This window comes from Melanerpes formicivorus, unplaced genomic scaffold, assembly GCF_026170545.1.
Source record: "Melanerpes formicivorus ecotype bairdi unplaced genomic scaffold, bMelFor1.0.p_v2 SCAF_2, whole genome shotgun sequence".
NCBI classification, from domain to species: Eukaryota; Metazoa; Chordata; class Aves; order Piciformes; family Picidae; genus Melanerpes; species Melanerpes formicivorus.
The window spans coordinates 45,860,902-45,879,106 of record NW_027142354.1 but is presented as its reverse complement, the minus strand read 5'-3'; the positions used below and the strand labels follow the sequence as shown (position 1 = coordinate 45,879,106).

The 18,205-nt window shown below is 38.7% G+C and overlaps 1 protein-coding gene across 1 annotated transcript in view; it reads right to left on the bottom strand.

Moving 5' to 3' along the window:
• Positions 1 to 18,205, bottom strand: part of DOCK2 (dedicator of cytokinesis 2) — a 184,153-nt gene that overhangs the window by 132,984 nt on the left and 32,964 nt on the right. The window contains exons 23-25 of the mRNA XM_068158666.1: positions 14,259 to 14,367; positions 9,795 to 9,865; positions 9,070 to 9,176 (exon numbers count right to left, since the gene is read on the bottom strand). Coding sequence (XP_068014767.1) covers positions 9,070 to 9,176; positions 9,795 to 9,865; positions 14,259 to 14,367 — 287 coding nt within the window. The remainder of the gene's footprint in view (positions 1 to 9,069; positions 9,177 to 9,794; positions 9,866 to 14,258; positions 14,368 to 18,205) is intronic.

Here is an 18,205-nt window from a genome sequence, read left to right as displayed (position 1 = left end):
GGTGTGCTGGGTGATAACCATATGAACAGAAGCCAGGAGTGTGCCCGGGTGCCCAAGAAGGCCAAGAGCATCCTGGCCTGTATCAGCAATAGTGTGGCCAGCAGGGGTCATGCCCCTGTACTGAATACTAAGGTTTGGGCCACTCATTACAAGAAAGACATTGTGGTGCTGGAGCATGTCTAGTGAAGAGCAAAGAAGCTGGCAAAGGATGTAGAGCACAAGTTCTCTTGAAGAGATGCTGAATGAATTGGAGTTGTTTAGCCTGGATAAAAGGAGGCCCACAGGAGACCTTCTTGCTCTCTGCAGCTCCCAGAAAAGAGATTGGAGTAAGGTAGAAGTCCTTCTCTTCTCCCAAGTAACAAGAGACAGGACTAGAAGAAAAAGCTTTAAGAGCTACCAGCTCCTGAAACAGTCTTCCCAAAGAAACTGTGGAGTCACCATTACTGGAGGTGCTTAAAAGAATCAGTTATGTGCCACTTTGAGATATGTTTTAGTGGTGAACCTGGCAGTGTTAGGTTTATGGTGGGCTCTTTCCCAACCTAAATGATTCTATGATGAAGCAATCCACACACATCTCCCCACCCTGAGAAAGCTCAAGATGCAGAGGGGGCAGTGCAGACGCTTACACAAACACTAGCTGCTTTTTCGCTTGATGAATGATGTGATAACATTGACAAAGACAGATAAATTCTTTCTTTATGTTCAAACCCATGACAATACAACTGCTCTGTTTGTTTTTTTCCTGGAAGCCAGAAAAAAAAAACCCAAACAAATAAAATATGTGCTGCCCCAACTGTATTTGAACACATAAAACATCAACAGTTTGAGCATCTTGCATTTATTTCTTCAAGGTCTGTTCTAACATATTTATCAATCCCAAATGCCAAAACACTTCTCAGGGAGAAGTTCACTGTTTGCAGATTCCTGAATAAGGACCAGAAGATTCATTCTTGTAAAAGATTAAGGAGTTACATGGTTTTGGTTTGGGGTTTGGATGGGGTTTTTTAATCCCTCTACTCACCTTATTCATTTTCAAAAGATATCTAATAATTTCTTCTATATCAGGTAAGGGAAATTCAAACTCTAAGTTATTAATGCAATAATGTCATTAAAAAAAGACATTTGGGTCTCCTTCAGCAAAAATCACAGACGGGCTTCATTCCTGACTGCCTCATATGTGCAGCCAAAATGGTAATAAAGCTTTAACACCACTATTGTCTCCCTTAGGAAACACTACTCTTGATTCCCTAGCATGCCTGTAGTCATATCCATCTGTTAGCATGGCTACATGCCCACTTAAAGGCTGGCATGCCAATTAAATAAGGACATAGGTATCATCTGAATACAGATTTAGAACAAAGCCTTAAAAATGAAAGCACTGAATAACATTCCTTCAGTGAGGACAGACTTCCAGTGGCAGTTAGTGCTCAATAAAGCACCATGCTCCTTCACACAGGACATCTGCTCACAACTGCAGGCATCTTTCTATTAAAGTCCTTCCTTCTTCATTATTTGCCATTTAGCTCTTTGTTGGGAGCCTGAAGGTCAGGGATTTTATATTGTATGCATTTTATATTGCTAAATCTAGATTCAAATTTCACAGTTTAGCTAAGAGTCTCAAAAAAGGAAAGGTATAAGAAGTCACCTACAGACTCTGATAGCACTGTGAGATGCACACACTCTTACTTTCCTGGACTCTTGTAACACAGGAAGGAGAAACACAATGATTGATCCTGTGAAGCCAGCACACAACACTGCTGCTGACCATTCAAAGCAAGTGTCAGCAGATATGGTCATACCACACCACTGCAACCAAGCATTACATTGCAGGATGCATCCATTTCCAAAATTCAAGGAGTATCTAAGTTTCTCCATGCCTCATGGAAGCTGAGTGATGCTATGTATTCAAAGGCAGCCAGAGCAGTATCCACCCCTGTAAGTGCTGTAGCCAAAACAGCAATTCAGTGCCTTTTTCAGCTTGCAGTCATTGCAATCTGCCAGCCTGCCACAAATGCTTGCCAGTACATCCTCTCTGTCAGGCTTAATATTTTGCATAGTGTTTCAATAGTGGAATAGTGGAATATTGATGAATTCCAACTTGCATGTTTCCACATTTCATTTAAATGACACAAAATGTTGGTTAAGTAACAGCTTCCTATCCACTGCTGTAACATCTCTTTGTTCTCTCTTTTCTACTTGAAGTACTTGTAAAGAGTAGTTTTTACACATACACCTATTAGTTCACTGTTAAAACCAGTTCACTTAATTTAGATTTTCTTTCACATATCAAGATTTTTTAAAAAATACAACTAAAAAAATCTGCCATGATGGGTCAAGTCTGATAAGAATTTACCAGTAGCAGTTTTGAGCATGTCATCTCCATAAACAGGAATAATGGCTTTAATCTACACAGGATCATCACAAATGTATGCAGATCAATACCTAAAATATGGATGTACCACCCTTATCCATATATCAAAGTACTGAAGGAGCAGAACTGGCAAGACATGCATACAGGATTTGAGGTGATGCTTTGAGGTAACGTACTCCTGAAGACACTACTGCATATTACAAAAGGAGGAAGGAAAAAGAACACCCTACTCTGAGAATCATTTCAAAGCTAAGGACGACATTGCAGAATGAATCCATGGGAACGATTTTGTTTCAACTATTTGCCTGTTTTTCCCTGGAGCTAAAGATAGGAGAGTCAAATGCAAATGTATTAAAAATCTCCTACATTCAAACAGTTTAAACCACTAACACTTTCAACTAAGTTTTGTTGAACATAGAGCAGCAAAACAATCACAGAAAATGAAAACTTTTACTTAAGAACTGCTAGCAGTAAGAACACATCTAAGATCAGAGGAATAGATCAGCAGGAGCAGGGAGGTCATTCTGCCCCTGTACACCGCACTAGTTAGGCCACACCTTGAGTACTGCGTCCAGTTCTGGGCCCCTCAGTTTAGGAAGGATGTTGACTTGCTGGGTTGTGTCCAGAGAAGGGCAACAAAGTTGGTGAGGGGTTTGGAACATAAACCCTATGAGGACAGACTGAGGGAGCTGGGGCTGCTTAGCCTGGAGAAGAGGAGACTCAGGGGTGACCTTATTGCTCTCTACAACTACCTGAAGGGAGGTTGTAGACAGGAGGTTGGTCTCTTCTCTCAGGCAAGCAGCACCACAACAAGAGGACACAGTCTCAAGCTGCACCAGGGGAGGTTTAGGCTGAAGGTGAGGAGGAAGTTCTAAATAGAGAGAGTGATTGCCCATTGGAATGGGCTGCCCAGGGAGGTGGTGGAGTCACCATCATTGGAGGTGTTCAGGAGGAGGCTTGAGAGGGTGCTTGGTTGCATGGTTTAGTTGATTAGGTGGGTTGGATGATGGGTTAGACACGATGATCTTCCAACCTGGCTTATTCTATTCTATTAGTTAAAAATCCATAACTCAATTCCAGTATTAATAAACTAAAAGATGCTTAATGAAAATTATCATTCCTTCTAATTTTTAAAACAAAACAAAAAAATACACAACAAACTAAAAACCAAACCAGCAAACAAACCAACACCCACTTTTTTCTTTTCTTAATAGTCCTAAAGATAAAAAGAAAATATTTTTGTCTAACTCTCTAACTGGGCTATATAGAAGAGAGAGCAAACTTGATGCTGATTACATGCCATTATCTCAACTCTAAATTTTATTCATTTTTTAGGTGACCCTGATTTAGACATATCTGAAATCACACTATGGACTTACAAATGGGTCATTAAAAGGAGGGGGGAAAAAAAAACCCAAGCAGAAAAACCCCACGCCCCATCACACTGCTTTTGAAACACGAGCATTCTACAACACGAATCTGCACTTCCTGAAAGATCATAGCCCTCATATAACAAATTCAAACCCTTAAGAAAAAAAAATAATCCAGAGAATGTGAAAATAAGAGTAATTATCTTCCTGTTTTTTTCCAGGAAGAAAAGTTCATTAAAAGCTCATAAAAGTTCATTAAAGTTCATCTAACAGAAGTTAGATTGCTTAGGCTATGCTGTACAAAAATATTACATTACCAAACCCATTTGAATTCACTTTATGTTATATTACATATTCTATATCACTGTTCACCACATCTGCTGTACTGGTTCTGCTTTAATACTATAGTATTTGATATCATGACCTTATTGAAAGGATGCCATATATAACACACAAAATATTCACAGCACAGGACCAACCTACTGACAGTTCTCTCCAGCTGCATCTCAAAAATTTAATATACATTTCTTTCTGTAATACTTACTAAGAAATAAATCTCAGATTTTACTTAAATCTCTGCTCTTCTACATCACCAATACATGAACTATCAGTACTTCTCAAGCAGTCAAGTGAAGGAATCAGGGTATTTCACAGGTAAAACTGAGCAACATACACATGTGTTTAAGTACCTATCTCAGTCTAACAGCAGTACAACAGAAAGTTCTTCAGTTAGGAAAAAAGATTGCTACAATCTCAGTATTTCTTCCAGCATCTGGCAAATTAACCCCTACTGCTAACATATGTCTCCTGCTGCTGTTCTTCCAAAACCAGTATGTGGTCTGCATATGCTGAACATGCAGTAGCTATGTCTAAAGCCACAGTGAGCAGAGGACCTGGATTTCAAGCCAAGATATTGAAACTCTATTCCCACCCCTGCCAGTAGCCATCTGTGTGACCTACTTAGATTTTAGATTCTTTGCAGTAGATCTCACAGTGTTCTGCTATAGTCCAAACTCCTAATCAGATGTGGACTTCTGAGAATACCATGTCAAAAGCAGCAGTGCCAATAGATTTTACTGTATGTTCAAGCATTTTACATTCATTCCATGTCAGTAATTTAAAAAACCCAACAATAAAACACCAACCAACCAAACAATTCTCTCAAACCTAATTGTTTCACAAATTTCAGCATGTCACTAAATATTCCTTGCTCGCCCCAGAACAAAAATATAGCTCCAATACTATAAGCTCAGAAACACTCCAATAACAATTGCATGCAGTTTGTAAACAGCTATGTCTCAATTTGGTGATCTCAAAAATAGAGACATGGTCAAGGAATTTTGGAAATAGGTTTCCTACAAAGCAGCAATGCATCAAAAGTAGTTTTACACAACAATGAAGCAATTCTAAGAAAATTCTTCTTTTATATGTCCAGTAGAGAATTTCACAAGAGAGAGAGCATAATCCATTATATTTCACTATACAAAGGGAAAGCGATATGACAGGAGACAGTTTCTTACATCTTGAATGAGATCTGAAATCCCATTAGGGGTGCTTATACAGGACAAGATGATTATTTCCCTCTGTTATTTTAAAATATTGTGTGATCTTAAAGGCAAGTGACAAAAATAAAGATTTCTTGTCTTCTGAACAAAAGGGACATGCATCATATTGTCTGAAGACAAAACAGGATAAAAGTCTGTGCATGTGCTCATGCATCCTGTTAGAATGTTCCTACGCTTGATGGTGAAAGTGTGCAGGCAGTTGAAAGCCTACAGTCAGTAACCCAAAGACCTGAACCACCATAAACCCCTTTAAGCTGCATTATAGCTAGTGAGTAGGAACAAGTAATTGATGCCTCAACAACAAAATCTATCAATGCACTTTAAAGGCTTGTGAAAGTGCTGCAGCACTGTGGGGCTTCTGAAGATCAATTCCAGCAGCAGTCAGTGGGCCTGTGCATCCTGTCTGACAAAAGCACTTTAGTCCATGGCAGTCTACAGTGAAAACTTTGGAAGCCTGGGAATGCATACCAATAAATTCAGCTTAACCTGAAAGTTAACGTTCAACTTTGGGTTCATGCATAACTTATTTAATAAAAATACATTTCAATGGATTTCAATGGGGGGGTTATCTTTTCTTTTCTTTTTTAAGATATTTCCAAGTTATATCACAATATAACTAAGGTTGGAAGAGACCTTGAGGATCATCAAGCATGTGGACATCAACAGGTATAGGAAAATAAATGCCAATATATGAAATTGGATTAAATAATAAAGACAATACCACTGGGAATGGAAGTAAATTAATTGAACTGGAACTGTAATGAACTACATGGAAAGAGACTAAATACTAAAGCCCGAGGGGAAAACGGGTAAACTGAAACACAGACAAATTAATAGTCTTTAAAATTCATTGTAATTAGCAATGTAGTTAAATACATGCCACATTCATGGCAGAAAACCCCACTACCTGTTGTAGATAAATGTGAACTTTAAGTAATGATACTGTTGGCAATCTTACCTTCATTATCACGCTACATCCTTCTTTGTGATACCGTACAGATGCTTGAGTTCTTGTAAATTACCTTCCACCTCATTGCTTGGAGTAATGAATCAGGAATTGTCTACACCCTACATACAGAGTTAGCTCCCTACCCAATTAATTTTAGAATCGATTGTATTTAATGTAGAAAAAAAAAAACATATTGGAATTTGCTATTTTAAACCACAGTAATGAACAAGAAAAAGGACCTGCTTGCTATTTACAGTAGCTCAGTACAGATTTATTTTTTTTTACTACTACAATATCATTCTTTTCAGATTCATCATTGTATGCACTTCAATATGTTGTGGACTTTCCTCTGTGGTAATTACAACTTGAAGGTCAAAGTCAAGTAATACAAAAACAAAACAAATGAAAATAATCTTTAAATATCAGATGGTTATAAAACGCTCTGTGATTATCCCAGGGTTGATTTTCTGCCATTAGCAGCGTAAGGGCGGGTTGGGAGAAAGGAAAGTCATAAAGATAGCCAAAAAGAGATACTCTGTTACTAAATGCCCTAACAGATACTGGGGTAGCACCGCTGAGGCAACAGTAACACTGTCTGCTGGCCATACTTGAAAGAGTCTATTTGAGCCTGGCTGGGTTTCACTGAGGATGGTCAAACAGTATGCCTGCTCCCCTCCCTGACCTCTCCAGAGGAATAAAAATAAGGGAAATTGTCAGGTACATGTAAATTTTCCTGTCTAGAGAGAAGCAGGTTTATTCTGTCACTTCATCAGAACACTGAAGTACAAAATCTTTAAATGAATATTGCCTAGTTAGCAAGAATATTCTCTAGTTATCAACATCATAAGTTATGATATTGATTAAACAGTATGTAAAATGGGCATGCTTATAATTTTCAAACTATGTCGACTTGATTTCTCTATTTTGGACAATTATTTTTTCAGAGGACTGTCTCTTGTTTAAAACTAATTAAACAAACAAAGAACCCCACCTGCCTGCCAATTTTCCCAACAGCACCTAAGCATTATTATATAATTATATAACAAGTACTGCATTTAAAACATTCTAAAGCAGACTTTGCATATGTAATCATCATAAGCATTTACACAAGCTATATATTTCTACATATTATCAAATGCATACACTTTAACTGTCAATTACTAGGGCAAGTGTGGATCACAATGACCTATTCAGATATACAGGATCAGGCACAAATGATTTAAGTATTACATGCTTCCTCTCAGCTACTTTGTTTTGTTGTCCTGGGTTTCATGTTAGCACCAAATAGCACAAAGAGGTCTTGGACATAATTTATCTTTTTGATTTATAAATCTAAGGCAAAATAAATCCACTATCTGCCTGGGAAAAAAATTTAAATGTAGTGATTATCTAGTCACCAGTATACTAAAAGGACCATTTATTGTTTTCATAAAATAGCCTCAGTGTTGTAAATCCTCTTAGGAATGTTTCTTATTATCACCTTAAAAATACAGAAATAGGAAACACATACCCTTTTTATAATTCACAACACATTCTGAGGTAGACATTTCCCATGATATACCAGCTATATATTCCAGCACATCAGCTAAGCCACATTTACAAGCAAGAAACAATCTATTATCATCATTTATCTGCAGGCAGTAAAAGCTTTACAGAATATTTTGCATTAACAGATCACAGCCAAAGCAAAGGCTTGTTAAACATGTGAAAGAAGCACCACACTAAGCAGACTATAATGGTATCTTCCTTGGAATCTCAAAATCTAGTCTTTTTCTCCTCTGGAGCATACATAGATATGGAAGAAATTAGCTGTACACTAAAAGGAGTAAGATGTAAGTCAATAGAACTGTGATGCACAGAGGATATTTTACTTGTGGTATGTACTTCATGCTCAACTATTTTCCTTCTGGATCTTTATTAGAGCTTTATTCCACCTTACACAAGCATGGAATCTGCCGTCTGACAAACACACCTGATACTGACCCAATAACAATCAAGAAAACAAGTTTCTTTGCAAAAAAAAATCAAGCCATTGTTCTTCCACAACCATGCTTGCCCTTATTCTGTCTTCAAGAATTCTGAGACAGAACATTAAAAATTTGAACTTTTCTTCCAGAAAACCAGCATTTGGCTGGGAACTAACACACCACATGAAAAGCATAAAATATAGCAAAAAGCACATTAAAACAAGTAATATCCTTACTACTATTAGAACTTAGAATGTCCCAGCTACTTTAAGTCTAACTGTTCTTGAAGACAGCAAAGCAGTGGGCTTACCAGAGATGAATCAACAGTTTCATAATAAAGACATTTCAATGCTACTTTGCACTCCTGAGTGGAGAAAGACATCAGATTCTGATGAAGGTCAAGACATGTCACCATTTGTGAAAATGGAGATGCTGCATTACAGCTGAGCTACACTACAGCACAACTGGAACTTTTTGCTTTTGCCCAGGCAAAGGCCTTACATACTATATGTTGTGTTCATGAGGTCATTTCCCTGTTTCACCACAGAGCTTACAAATGGGTTTAAAGGATATGTATATAGCTCTATCCATCTAACCATTATGTCATAGGAAAACCATACAAAACTGTTCCTCTGAGGCCCACCTGTTCTTTGCTCTAGGCTCACAATCCCACTTAAGAAAATAGCTGTCTTGAAAGAGGACAGTCTTCTCCAGAAGCCAGACTTCTGGCGTTCACAGTCCCATGGTATTAGTTTTACTCAATTTCAAAAATGAATTGTACAAAACATAAGTCAGTCAGCATTTTCACACCTATTTATTTTAAGCCTTAAAGGTATTTCATATTTACCTTGCTTTTTAAAGAGGTTGCTGCGTACGATTTCCTTCATGGACTGCACTTTCTGCTTCTGTAGTTTCACTGGTGGAATGCAAGTGTAAAATTCATACAGTAGTTGGCTGCATGTAAGAGAAAATTCTGTACAGATTAATTCATTTTGCATTAAGAAAGAAAGAGCAAAATGTCACAAACTTCTAATAATCTAAGACTTTATTTACCATATCACAAAAATTGACAAAAGCAGGTTAGAAAGAAAACTTTCGAGAGAAACAAGATGAGGCCAAACTAGAATTTGACTATGTTTACAAATCTTTATTGCTTTGCTTTGTTTTCAGTGGAATAAAGATATATATGTGTGTGGTGGGGGCAATTCATCTTTGTCTGATGAGTGAAGACAGATACTTATTTCAAACTGCTACAATCAGACGTGGTTCTCTGAAACAGGGCTTGTTCAAGGGAAGTTGGGGGGGGCGGGGAGAGGGAAGGGGGGATAGATAAAAAAATAAACATATTGTTCCTTCTGCTCAATTTATTTACCAAGTTGCTGCTTAAGTATTCTGTCATTATGCAAGTGGAATGAGAACACTCTGTTAAAAATGTATGCCCAGAGTTTCACCACTGTCTTCATCAGCACAAACTAGCATAGCTTTGTTGACTTAATTGATCAAGAAGAAATAATTGTTTATGGCAGTGATACGCTATGTGATACAAGCAATAATTGTGCAAAAGCAGCTCACCTCAGTAACTTGGCATCAAAGACCATTTCAACATCATGAAGAACTGATGGGATGTACTTCAAAGCAGCAACCTAAATGATACATAGACTGCATTACTTTTCTGTGTTTCTCTGCACACACACTGCACAAACAATACAGAGCACAACACCGAAACACATGCACACAAAAATAATGTGTGGACATTTCAGACTGAAATTTTAAATCACATTTGCCTACTAATTCCACCACAGAGTACTAATCATAAAAAGGGCTCTTATACTGAGGACATGACAAGGAACTTAATTATCATAGTACCAAATGCATCATATTTTCTCTGTAGACCACCGCAAGGGCTGAGATCATGTTTGCAGATCATATTCTCTTTGTAGGCCACTCAGACTGTCATTATGCTGATATGTAAACCAAGCACAGATCAAAGTGGGGGTCTTTGATCACACTTTATGTCAATTCTATCCCAGAATGTATCACACAATATCACAGTATCACTAAGGTTGGAAGAGACCTCAAAGATCATCGAGTCCAACCTGTAACCACAGACCTCATGACTAGACCATGGCACCAAGTGCCACATCCAATCTCTTCCTGAACACCTCCAGGGATGGTGACTCCACCACCTCCCTGGGCAGCCCATTCCAGTGATGAATTACTCTCCCAGTGAAGAACATTCTCCTCACCTTGAGCCTAAACTTCCCCTGGTGCAGCTTGAGACTTTGTCCCCTTGTTCTGATGCTGGTTGCCTGGGAGAAGAGACCAACCCCTTCCTGGCTACAACCACCTGGTACCACAGGTAGTTGAGGTAGTTCAGGTAGTTGTAGAGGGCAATGAGGTCACCCCTGAGCCTCTGAAATCAGGACAACAATCATCTGTCCATTCCAAAGCTACGCTTTCTGGAATAGCCTAAATGAAGTGTCTTCTCCCTAATCAACCATTTATAGCTAAGCTATCTGATAGTTTATCTTAACAGATTTCTGAGGTATATTTTGACAGTGTAGTGGAATAAACATTTAAAGATGAAAAGGGTACAAAACCAATGCACATTACTATTGTTACATGGACAAAAATACTTAAGGAATTTTCAGGCTCAAAACCATCACTAACTTTTATGGCTAACATTTTTAAAGGCTTAGGCTTTAGATATTTAAAGATGCCTACAATGAGTTTTGCATTCAAAAAATTACCTGTGACAGCTATAATAAATACCAAGCAAAACAAGACTCTATGGTTTTAAAAGTATTTTGGTAAAGTGATACATAATTCATCAAAAAGGAAAACCTGGCCACAATGATAAAGGTTTGAAAGAGAACATCAGTCTTCTTCTCTTCCATCTTCTTATTTCAGTAGGCTGCCTACCTAGTTACTATGAAAGACGTCTGATACAGGATGGAGCCTTCAAGCAGTGCACCACTGACACTTGCTCTGTTGCCCTCTCTGCCTTCCTACATATTTCCCATTCTGCACTTGTATAGGGAGGATAATGGGAAGGCCATAGCTACCAGTCCTCTGCAGACTTGTGGTACCAACTGAAGTACAATAACAAGTATCTGCCCTGCATTCTTTTGAACTCACAAGTTTCATTTGCAATTATAGCTACCAATGATGCACAATGGACACAGCTGAGCACTGCCCTTAATGAAGTAATAAAAATCTCCTAGTAAGCAGTACATGTGCTGCATTCTTCAGACCTTAGAGAATTTTTTTAAACAGGATACAGACAAACCCACAGCACTGCAGAAAATTATTTCTTACCTATATAATGTACTGCCAGATTTATTTTAACCTTTACTCCTGACCAAGCTTATTTTTTTCGTGGCCCTCTTCTGCAACATTACATTATACATATTCATGGAATTCAGGTACCCATGAGATTTAAAGAACATTCAAAGTTATCATAGGAGCTCTATTTCTTACTGCAATTTTATTTGCTGTCAAGGCAACTTTAACACATTACTCTGCAATCCCCTGTTGGACATCATAATCAAAGCATCACTGTCAGGACCTTTCTAGTCCTACATTTTCATAAGTAATCTGCACACACTTGCACAGTTTTAAGTTCTTAGAATTTACTGCAACAGTACAGATGAGACACAAATGTGGGAAACTGAGAGGAGAAAGGCATCATCTTCACATTCCATTACTTCCATACTTTTTAATGCCACAGACCATTATCTATCCCTGTTTTCATGACCTTGAGAATATTTCATATAAGGTTTCTGAAAGTATGCATAGCATTGTGAGTACTACTTTCTAAAATCAATGCCTAGGAGCAAGCTGGGTATAGCTGACATTTGCAACAGACAAGACCATCTGTAGGTCGAATGTGATGTGTCAGTTGGGGGACAGAACAGATTTTGGAAAAGAAGCTGGGGCTTGATTTGTAATCTAAGGTTGGGAAGACAAGCTGTCAATGAAAGGGCACACTCACAGACTACAAATCAGACATCAACAGTATGACCTTATGAAAACACATCATCTGAAATTCAAAAATAATTCATCAAATTTTATTCCCCAGGAACATAGATTAGATTTACCCAGAGACAAAACACAGCTGCAGAAAATGATGGGTTTCCCCTAAGAGCTCGGAGGAAAGAAAGAAGGTACAAACACCTCTCTAACTCCCCTTCACCTCCAGATTCTCCCCTGACCAAACTATTTACATCTACAATGCCAGATTACAGGAAGTCTATCCTCAGAAATACAAAAGTATAGGGGACACTATCACAAAAAGCAACAAAACTTCACCAACAATGGCTACAGAGAAGCAACTGATATCTAGGAAGACCAGTGCCACCACCAGTACACCAGTATAAATTCTAAATGCCTGTTTAAAATAATTACAAGTAAAATCTGTGAAAGGTGTCTTAAGACAAGAAATCCTCACCTTCCACATGCACACTGATATTTCTACTACTAAATTTATACCATTCTCAATCTTGTCTACAAGGAGCAATCTCTTTACAAAGCAATAGATCACTCTCCAGTTCACGTTTGCTTTCAAATACCAGCCAGTCAGGATACTAAATTATAATCCTCGTTGTAGTAACTTGACTTCATGCAATGCTGAAGTTGAGAGGCATTTTATCTGTACCTTTACACAAAAGAGGCATCTTCATCTTCACTAATAGCATGAGTAAATGAATAAATAAATGGCTAATTTGGATTCACATGTGAATTTCCATTTCACCAACAAGAAATTAACAACTCTGGCTTCATTTGTTCAGAACTTATATAAACTATTGCAAAACAGAAGCCGCTATCTACCCTTCCCAAAGCTCAGGCAGTAAAGCCAAAACATCTATCAGCTTCAGCCAGCTTCAGAACAAGAGATTGAAAAGGCAGATTTTTAACTTTGTGTAATTTACACAGCATGTAACAGTATTAGGAAGCAAGATAAGACTCAGAAGATAAAGTTAAATTGAAACAAAAAAGTGCTTCTGGCTGTTTCATATGACATGTAATTTTACAAATAACCCTTTCCTGGCTGAATTAATATTCAATAGAGGTCTGAGTCTGTTTTTCAGTAAGAATGACTGAGAAATTACTACTGAATAAAATACTGAGGTCTAAGTTAAAAAAAAAATATATATATATAAAAAAAATATCATTAGCAGACATTTTGGGTTTCAAAATAAGTTTTCTGGAGATAAACCTCATAAGGTATTTGGACAACCAAGATGGAAATGATTTAATAATTCACTTTCCAAGGCTCTTCAAAACAGTTCAGTTTTAGTTTCAGTATCCTGAGAAACCAAATTATTGTAACTTTCTTCAGGGCTCCTAAAACTTTCTTTTCTGATATCTTCAGAGAGTAATCCCCTTGAACTCATTCAACTGATCCTACCAATCTACATTCCACCTCTATTCATATCAATGGTAATTTCAAGTCTTACAGTTGTGTAAGGCTGTTTTGATATTCTGATTATTTTTCCATTTTTCCAATAGACTGAACTCTCCTGTTTGGGTATGCAAAGTATAACACCTATGGAGTCCTATGTGTTTGCAATAGCTCCGAATAACCACCTACCTCTTAGCTTGCAAAGTTAACTTTGTACTACTACATCAATCACTGTCATCCCAGGTTGTATTTCAAACTAAAACAGTATAAGCTCTGCTCAGAATTATTCTGAAGAAATGACAGAATTAAAAACTCTCCCTGGAGTTTTCACTTCATTAGGTCCCTTGAAAGACTCCAGCATCTGTGTTTTGGTTCTGTCATTCGCTATATTCATAAAATGCATCTTCTCCCAAGTGTTTCAGCTGAGGCTTCAACCTTGATTAGATAACTTTGGTCTCCCAATAAAGCAGAATTACAAAAGACACAATGAAGAATGCACTTGCCAAAAGTGTCTCTCCTTCAATTTAAAAAGAAAAATAAATATTTTTTTTTTTAAATCACAAACCAAAGCCATATTAAAAAACCAAACAAAAAAATTATCAAAACCAACTTCTTTCCATGCACACACCAACCTGCAGCAAAATGGCAGTTTCATGTTGGCTTTTCATCAGGTTGTTGATGGATTCAAAGAGTCTCCTCATAGATTCTTCGAATTCTGTTTGCTCTTTGCCTTCATATAATCTGTTGACAGACACATTAGGTTATTCTTTTGGAATCACAAAGTTTCACAGTCCTAAAAGATGCATATTTAACACTAATTTAAAATATATTGTATAAGTTGATCCAATATGTACACAGATATTTGACCAATGGGTTATATTTGCTGTTCACTCCATTGTGTTGAAATTCTTCAGCTTGAACACCACATAGTATCACAGAATCGCCGAGGTTGGAAGAGAGCTCAAAGATCATCAAGTCCAACCTGTCACCACAGACCTCATGACTAGACCATGGCACCAAGCGCCATATCCAATCTCCTCTGGAACACCTCCAGGGACGGTGACTCCACCACCTCCCCGGGCAGCACATTCCAATGACAAATGACTCTCTCGGTGAAGAACTTTCTCCTCACCTCGAGCCTAAACTTCCCCTGGTACAGCTTGAGACTGTGTCCTCTTGTTCTGGTGCTGGTTGCTAGAGAGACCAGCAGAGTCTCTCTATGTAGCAGAGTTTTCAGAGGTATTTGTAGTAGATTCACACAAATGCAAAGTAAGTGACCAGATATGTTCAAGTAAAGCTCCCTGGAACAACTTACATAAGCATTTTAACTTTTTTCAAAAAGCCTCTAAAGAATAATACTTCCCAGATTTGAGCTCATTAAAAAGTCATTTCAATGTGACTTATATACACACCAAAACTTGCTTAGCTTTTGTCTTTATTTTTTTTGTGGGGTTTGGGGTATTTCTCTGCTACAACTGAGCTACTCTACAATATTTTTCACATATTACTACTATTTCTGTCTTCTGCTAGTATTGCTGCTTTTTCAAATAGCTTTACAGTCTCCATTAACCACTCTGCTTTTAAAAGCAATCTGCACTTAATGCTTAAGAGTTTAAAAGTGCATTTAAATTAATCTTATGCCATTATTTCTTCATTGCCTGTACTGCAGGTTCACTCTTCCAGATCATCTCTCCCGCATCATTCATACCAGCCATTAAGACTGCTTACATACACAGTTAAGTGATGCTAGTGACATGTCAAATTAGTTACCTGAAAAAGATGTCAGAAGTTGTGGAGCTTGTTGTTGGTTTGTTTTTTAAAACAAACAAAACTTTAAAAACTAAAACCAAACAAACCATGCTAAGAAAAAAAAACACAAGGGGACAAGAGGATCCTAGAATGTGAGTAGTGTTCTGTGAACTAAATGCTGCATCTCTGATGTTCAATCTTCTATTTTTAGAATAACCTTTATTTTTTTAGAATAAACCAAACCAGGTTGGAAGAGACCTTCAAGATCATCACATCCAACCCATCAACCAATCCAACCCACCCAAACAGCTAACCCATGGCACCAAGCACCCCATCCAGTCTCCTCCTGAACACCTCCAATGATGGCGACTCCACCACCTCCCTGGGCAGCCCATTCCAATGGGCAATCACTCTTTCTGTATAGAACTTCTTCTCTTTCAGAAGAGAAAAATCCCTCTTTCTGAAGTTGTGTATTTCATTGTCATGTGCTTTTCTTGTCAACTTGAAATTTAAGTCCTCATGAGAACTAAGGGCAAATTAAGAACTTCTGTGCACAGCAAGGAAAAATCAAAACTGTTATTTATACAGTGACAGGCAAGAAGCTTTGAGGAAAGGAAAACACCAAGAGGTACACTACTCAGGCCCACGGCCTCTGTGTTTTTTAGTGTCAATGCTTATCAGAGAGATTTAAGTCAGTTTTTGGAAAGGAACCCCAAGATCCAAAACATTATTTGGAGAGGTAAACATCCATGATGCACATCACTTGAGGTATGTCCTCAGTGAGGTGCAATAACTGTATATAAAATGCATACCAGAAAAACTTTGATGTGAAAGGCATCTTGGAATGAGCAGGTTTTGGTATCAGCACATTTAAATAGAAAAGTCATCTTACTTATTATCAGGGGGCATTTTGGAAATTTAGGGGTTGCTTCAGTGTGGTGAAGGCACATTATGCCCCAATACTGAATCTTGTCCCAGCATGTGGGCAAGTTCCCCCTCCTCCAGGAGGAAGACAAAAGCCAAGGCATTAGCCAGGCTTGCACGCACCCAGCGCATGCAGCGCTTGTGCTGACACCAAGTATGGGCATAATTCTAGCTTCACGCTTTCTATAGGCTGAAGCCAGTTGTTTATGAGAGTGCCCATTGCTCAAGCCCAGCCTCGAGGAATCTATAAGTATCACCCCAGTTGGTGAACACGTTGCCCTCTCATTTACTTTGTCTCTGTGCTTGCTCGAGAGAGTAACTCTCGAGCTGCAGCCTTTGCCATTGAGCTTATTGTTGTTAGCTTCTGTTATACATGCACGCATACTGGAAGCCTCTGCATTGTTGAAGAAGCCCAGAGGGAGGACCTTCGCTGAGCCTGAGGAGCTCAGCATTGCTACAACCAGTCGTGCCGATCGGAAGAGCCCATCGTGCCACCGGAGGACTGGACCAACCCCCGCGGGTAAGATCTGCCCAGTTGCCGGGGAGAAGGGACTTGATCAATACCGAGTGCCGCTCTCTCAGAGCCGCCGAGTGCCGCTCTGAGCCCTGTGAATTCCAGGGAAAACCAGAGCATTGTTCGTGCTTGTATTGCACCGGACCCGGGACCACTACGAGAGTCCTGTTGCTCCTTTAACCTCGGTAAAGAGAATCCGGCGCCTAACGCAGCCGCATTCTCCCCCTGAGGCTGTTTGCATCAGCCCCGAGAACCGCCGTGGTTGGGCCGACCCCCGTAGCGTCGCCTGCTTCCGTCGTTCGAGCCCACCTACCGGCCACCGTCGTCCCGCCCTGCCGTGCGAGCCGACTTCTGAGGGCCGATCCCACGGACCGACCCCGACCAGGACCGATCCCTGTTGTCTGAAGGGAATTGAATATTGTCCACGTGCTTTCCACCCACTAGCACTCAGTTCAAAGTATCCGCGTCTAGCAGAGTAAGCGCTGACGCATAGAAAGATTATAATACTGCTGTGTATAGCCAGAAGCCGCCCGCGTCCCGCCGAGTCTCCTTCTAGTGGCCAAGCGGCGGAACTGCACCCTTCGTTATATAAATATAGAAAGGGTTTATAGATAGTTCAATTACGTTATAATCATAACACTAAGCCAGTTGTGGAATGTATTTCACGAACGTGCACTAGAACATGTATATAAGTTGGTGATTCATCGGTTATTAATAGTTTGATAATTAATAAAATAATATTTTTCATAATTCATATTTCATATTAATAAATTTAATAACCTCTTCACCACATTCAGAAAATTTAGGGGTTGCTTCAGTGATTTACTATCTTAGCATGCTGGAGATTGTGGCATGTAGGGGGTACTTAGGTTGTTTGGGATTTTTCAGGGTTTTTTTCCGTGGGAATGAAGTACATGGAAGCTGTAAGCGTGCAGCTGTCTCAGTCTAAGCGTTTAGTACAGTTTCTTGGCTAATGCACTGGTGCAGATTTTCCTGATTATACAACATGGCTTCTTAAACTTCTTTTTTTTTTTTTTTGGTGCAGGTGGAAATTTGAATCTTTCTCCACTAAACATGGGGCAAGGAGGAAGGCAGAAGCATCAAACAACATGTATTAAACATGCTTTCAGAAAATTTACAGCAGGACTAATTTAAGCCAGGTAGAATGATAACTGTTTCTTGATTCATCATTTAGCTTCCATTTAGACAATTTTCTGTGTTAAATTTAAATTAAAAACACTTGTTCCAAAAGGAAATTTTACAAGATGACTAATTACCTGCTTGGAAACAACTTCATCACAACAGTATACAGAAATTTCACCACCAAAAGCAACCTTAGGCTAATGAAAGGAGGAGAGCAAACATATCATGTTTTCAGCCTGAGCTATATAA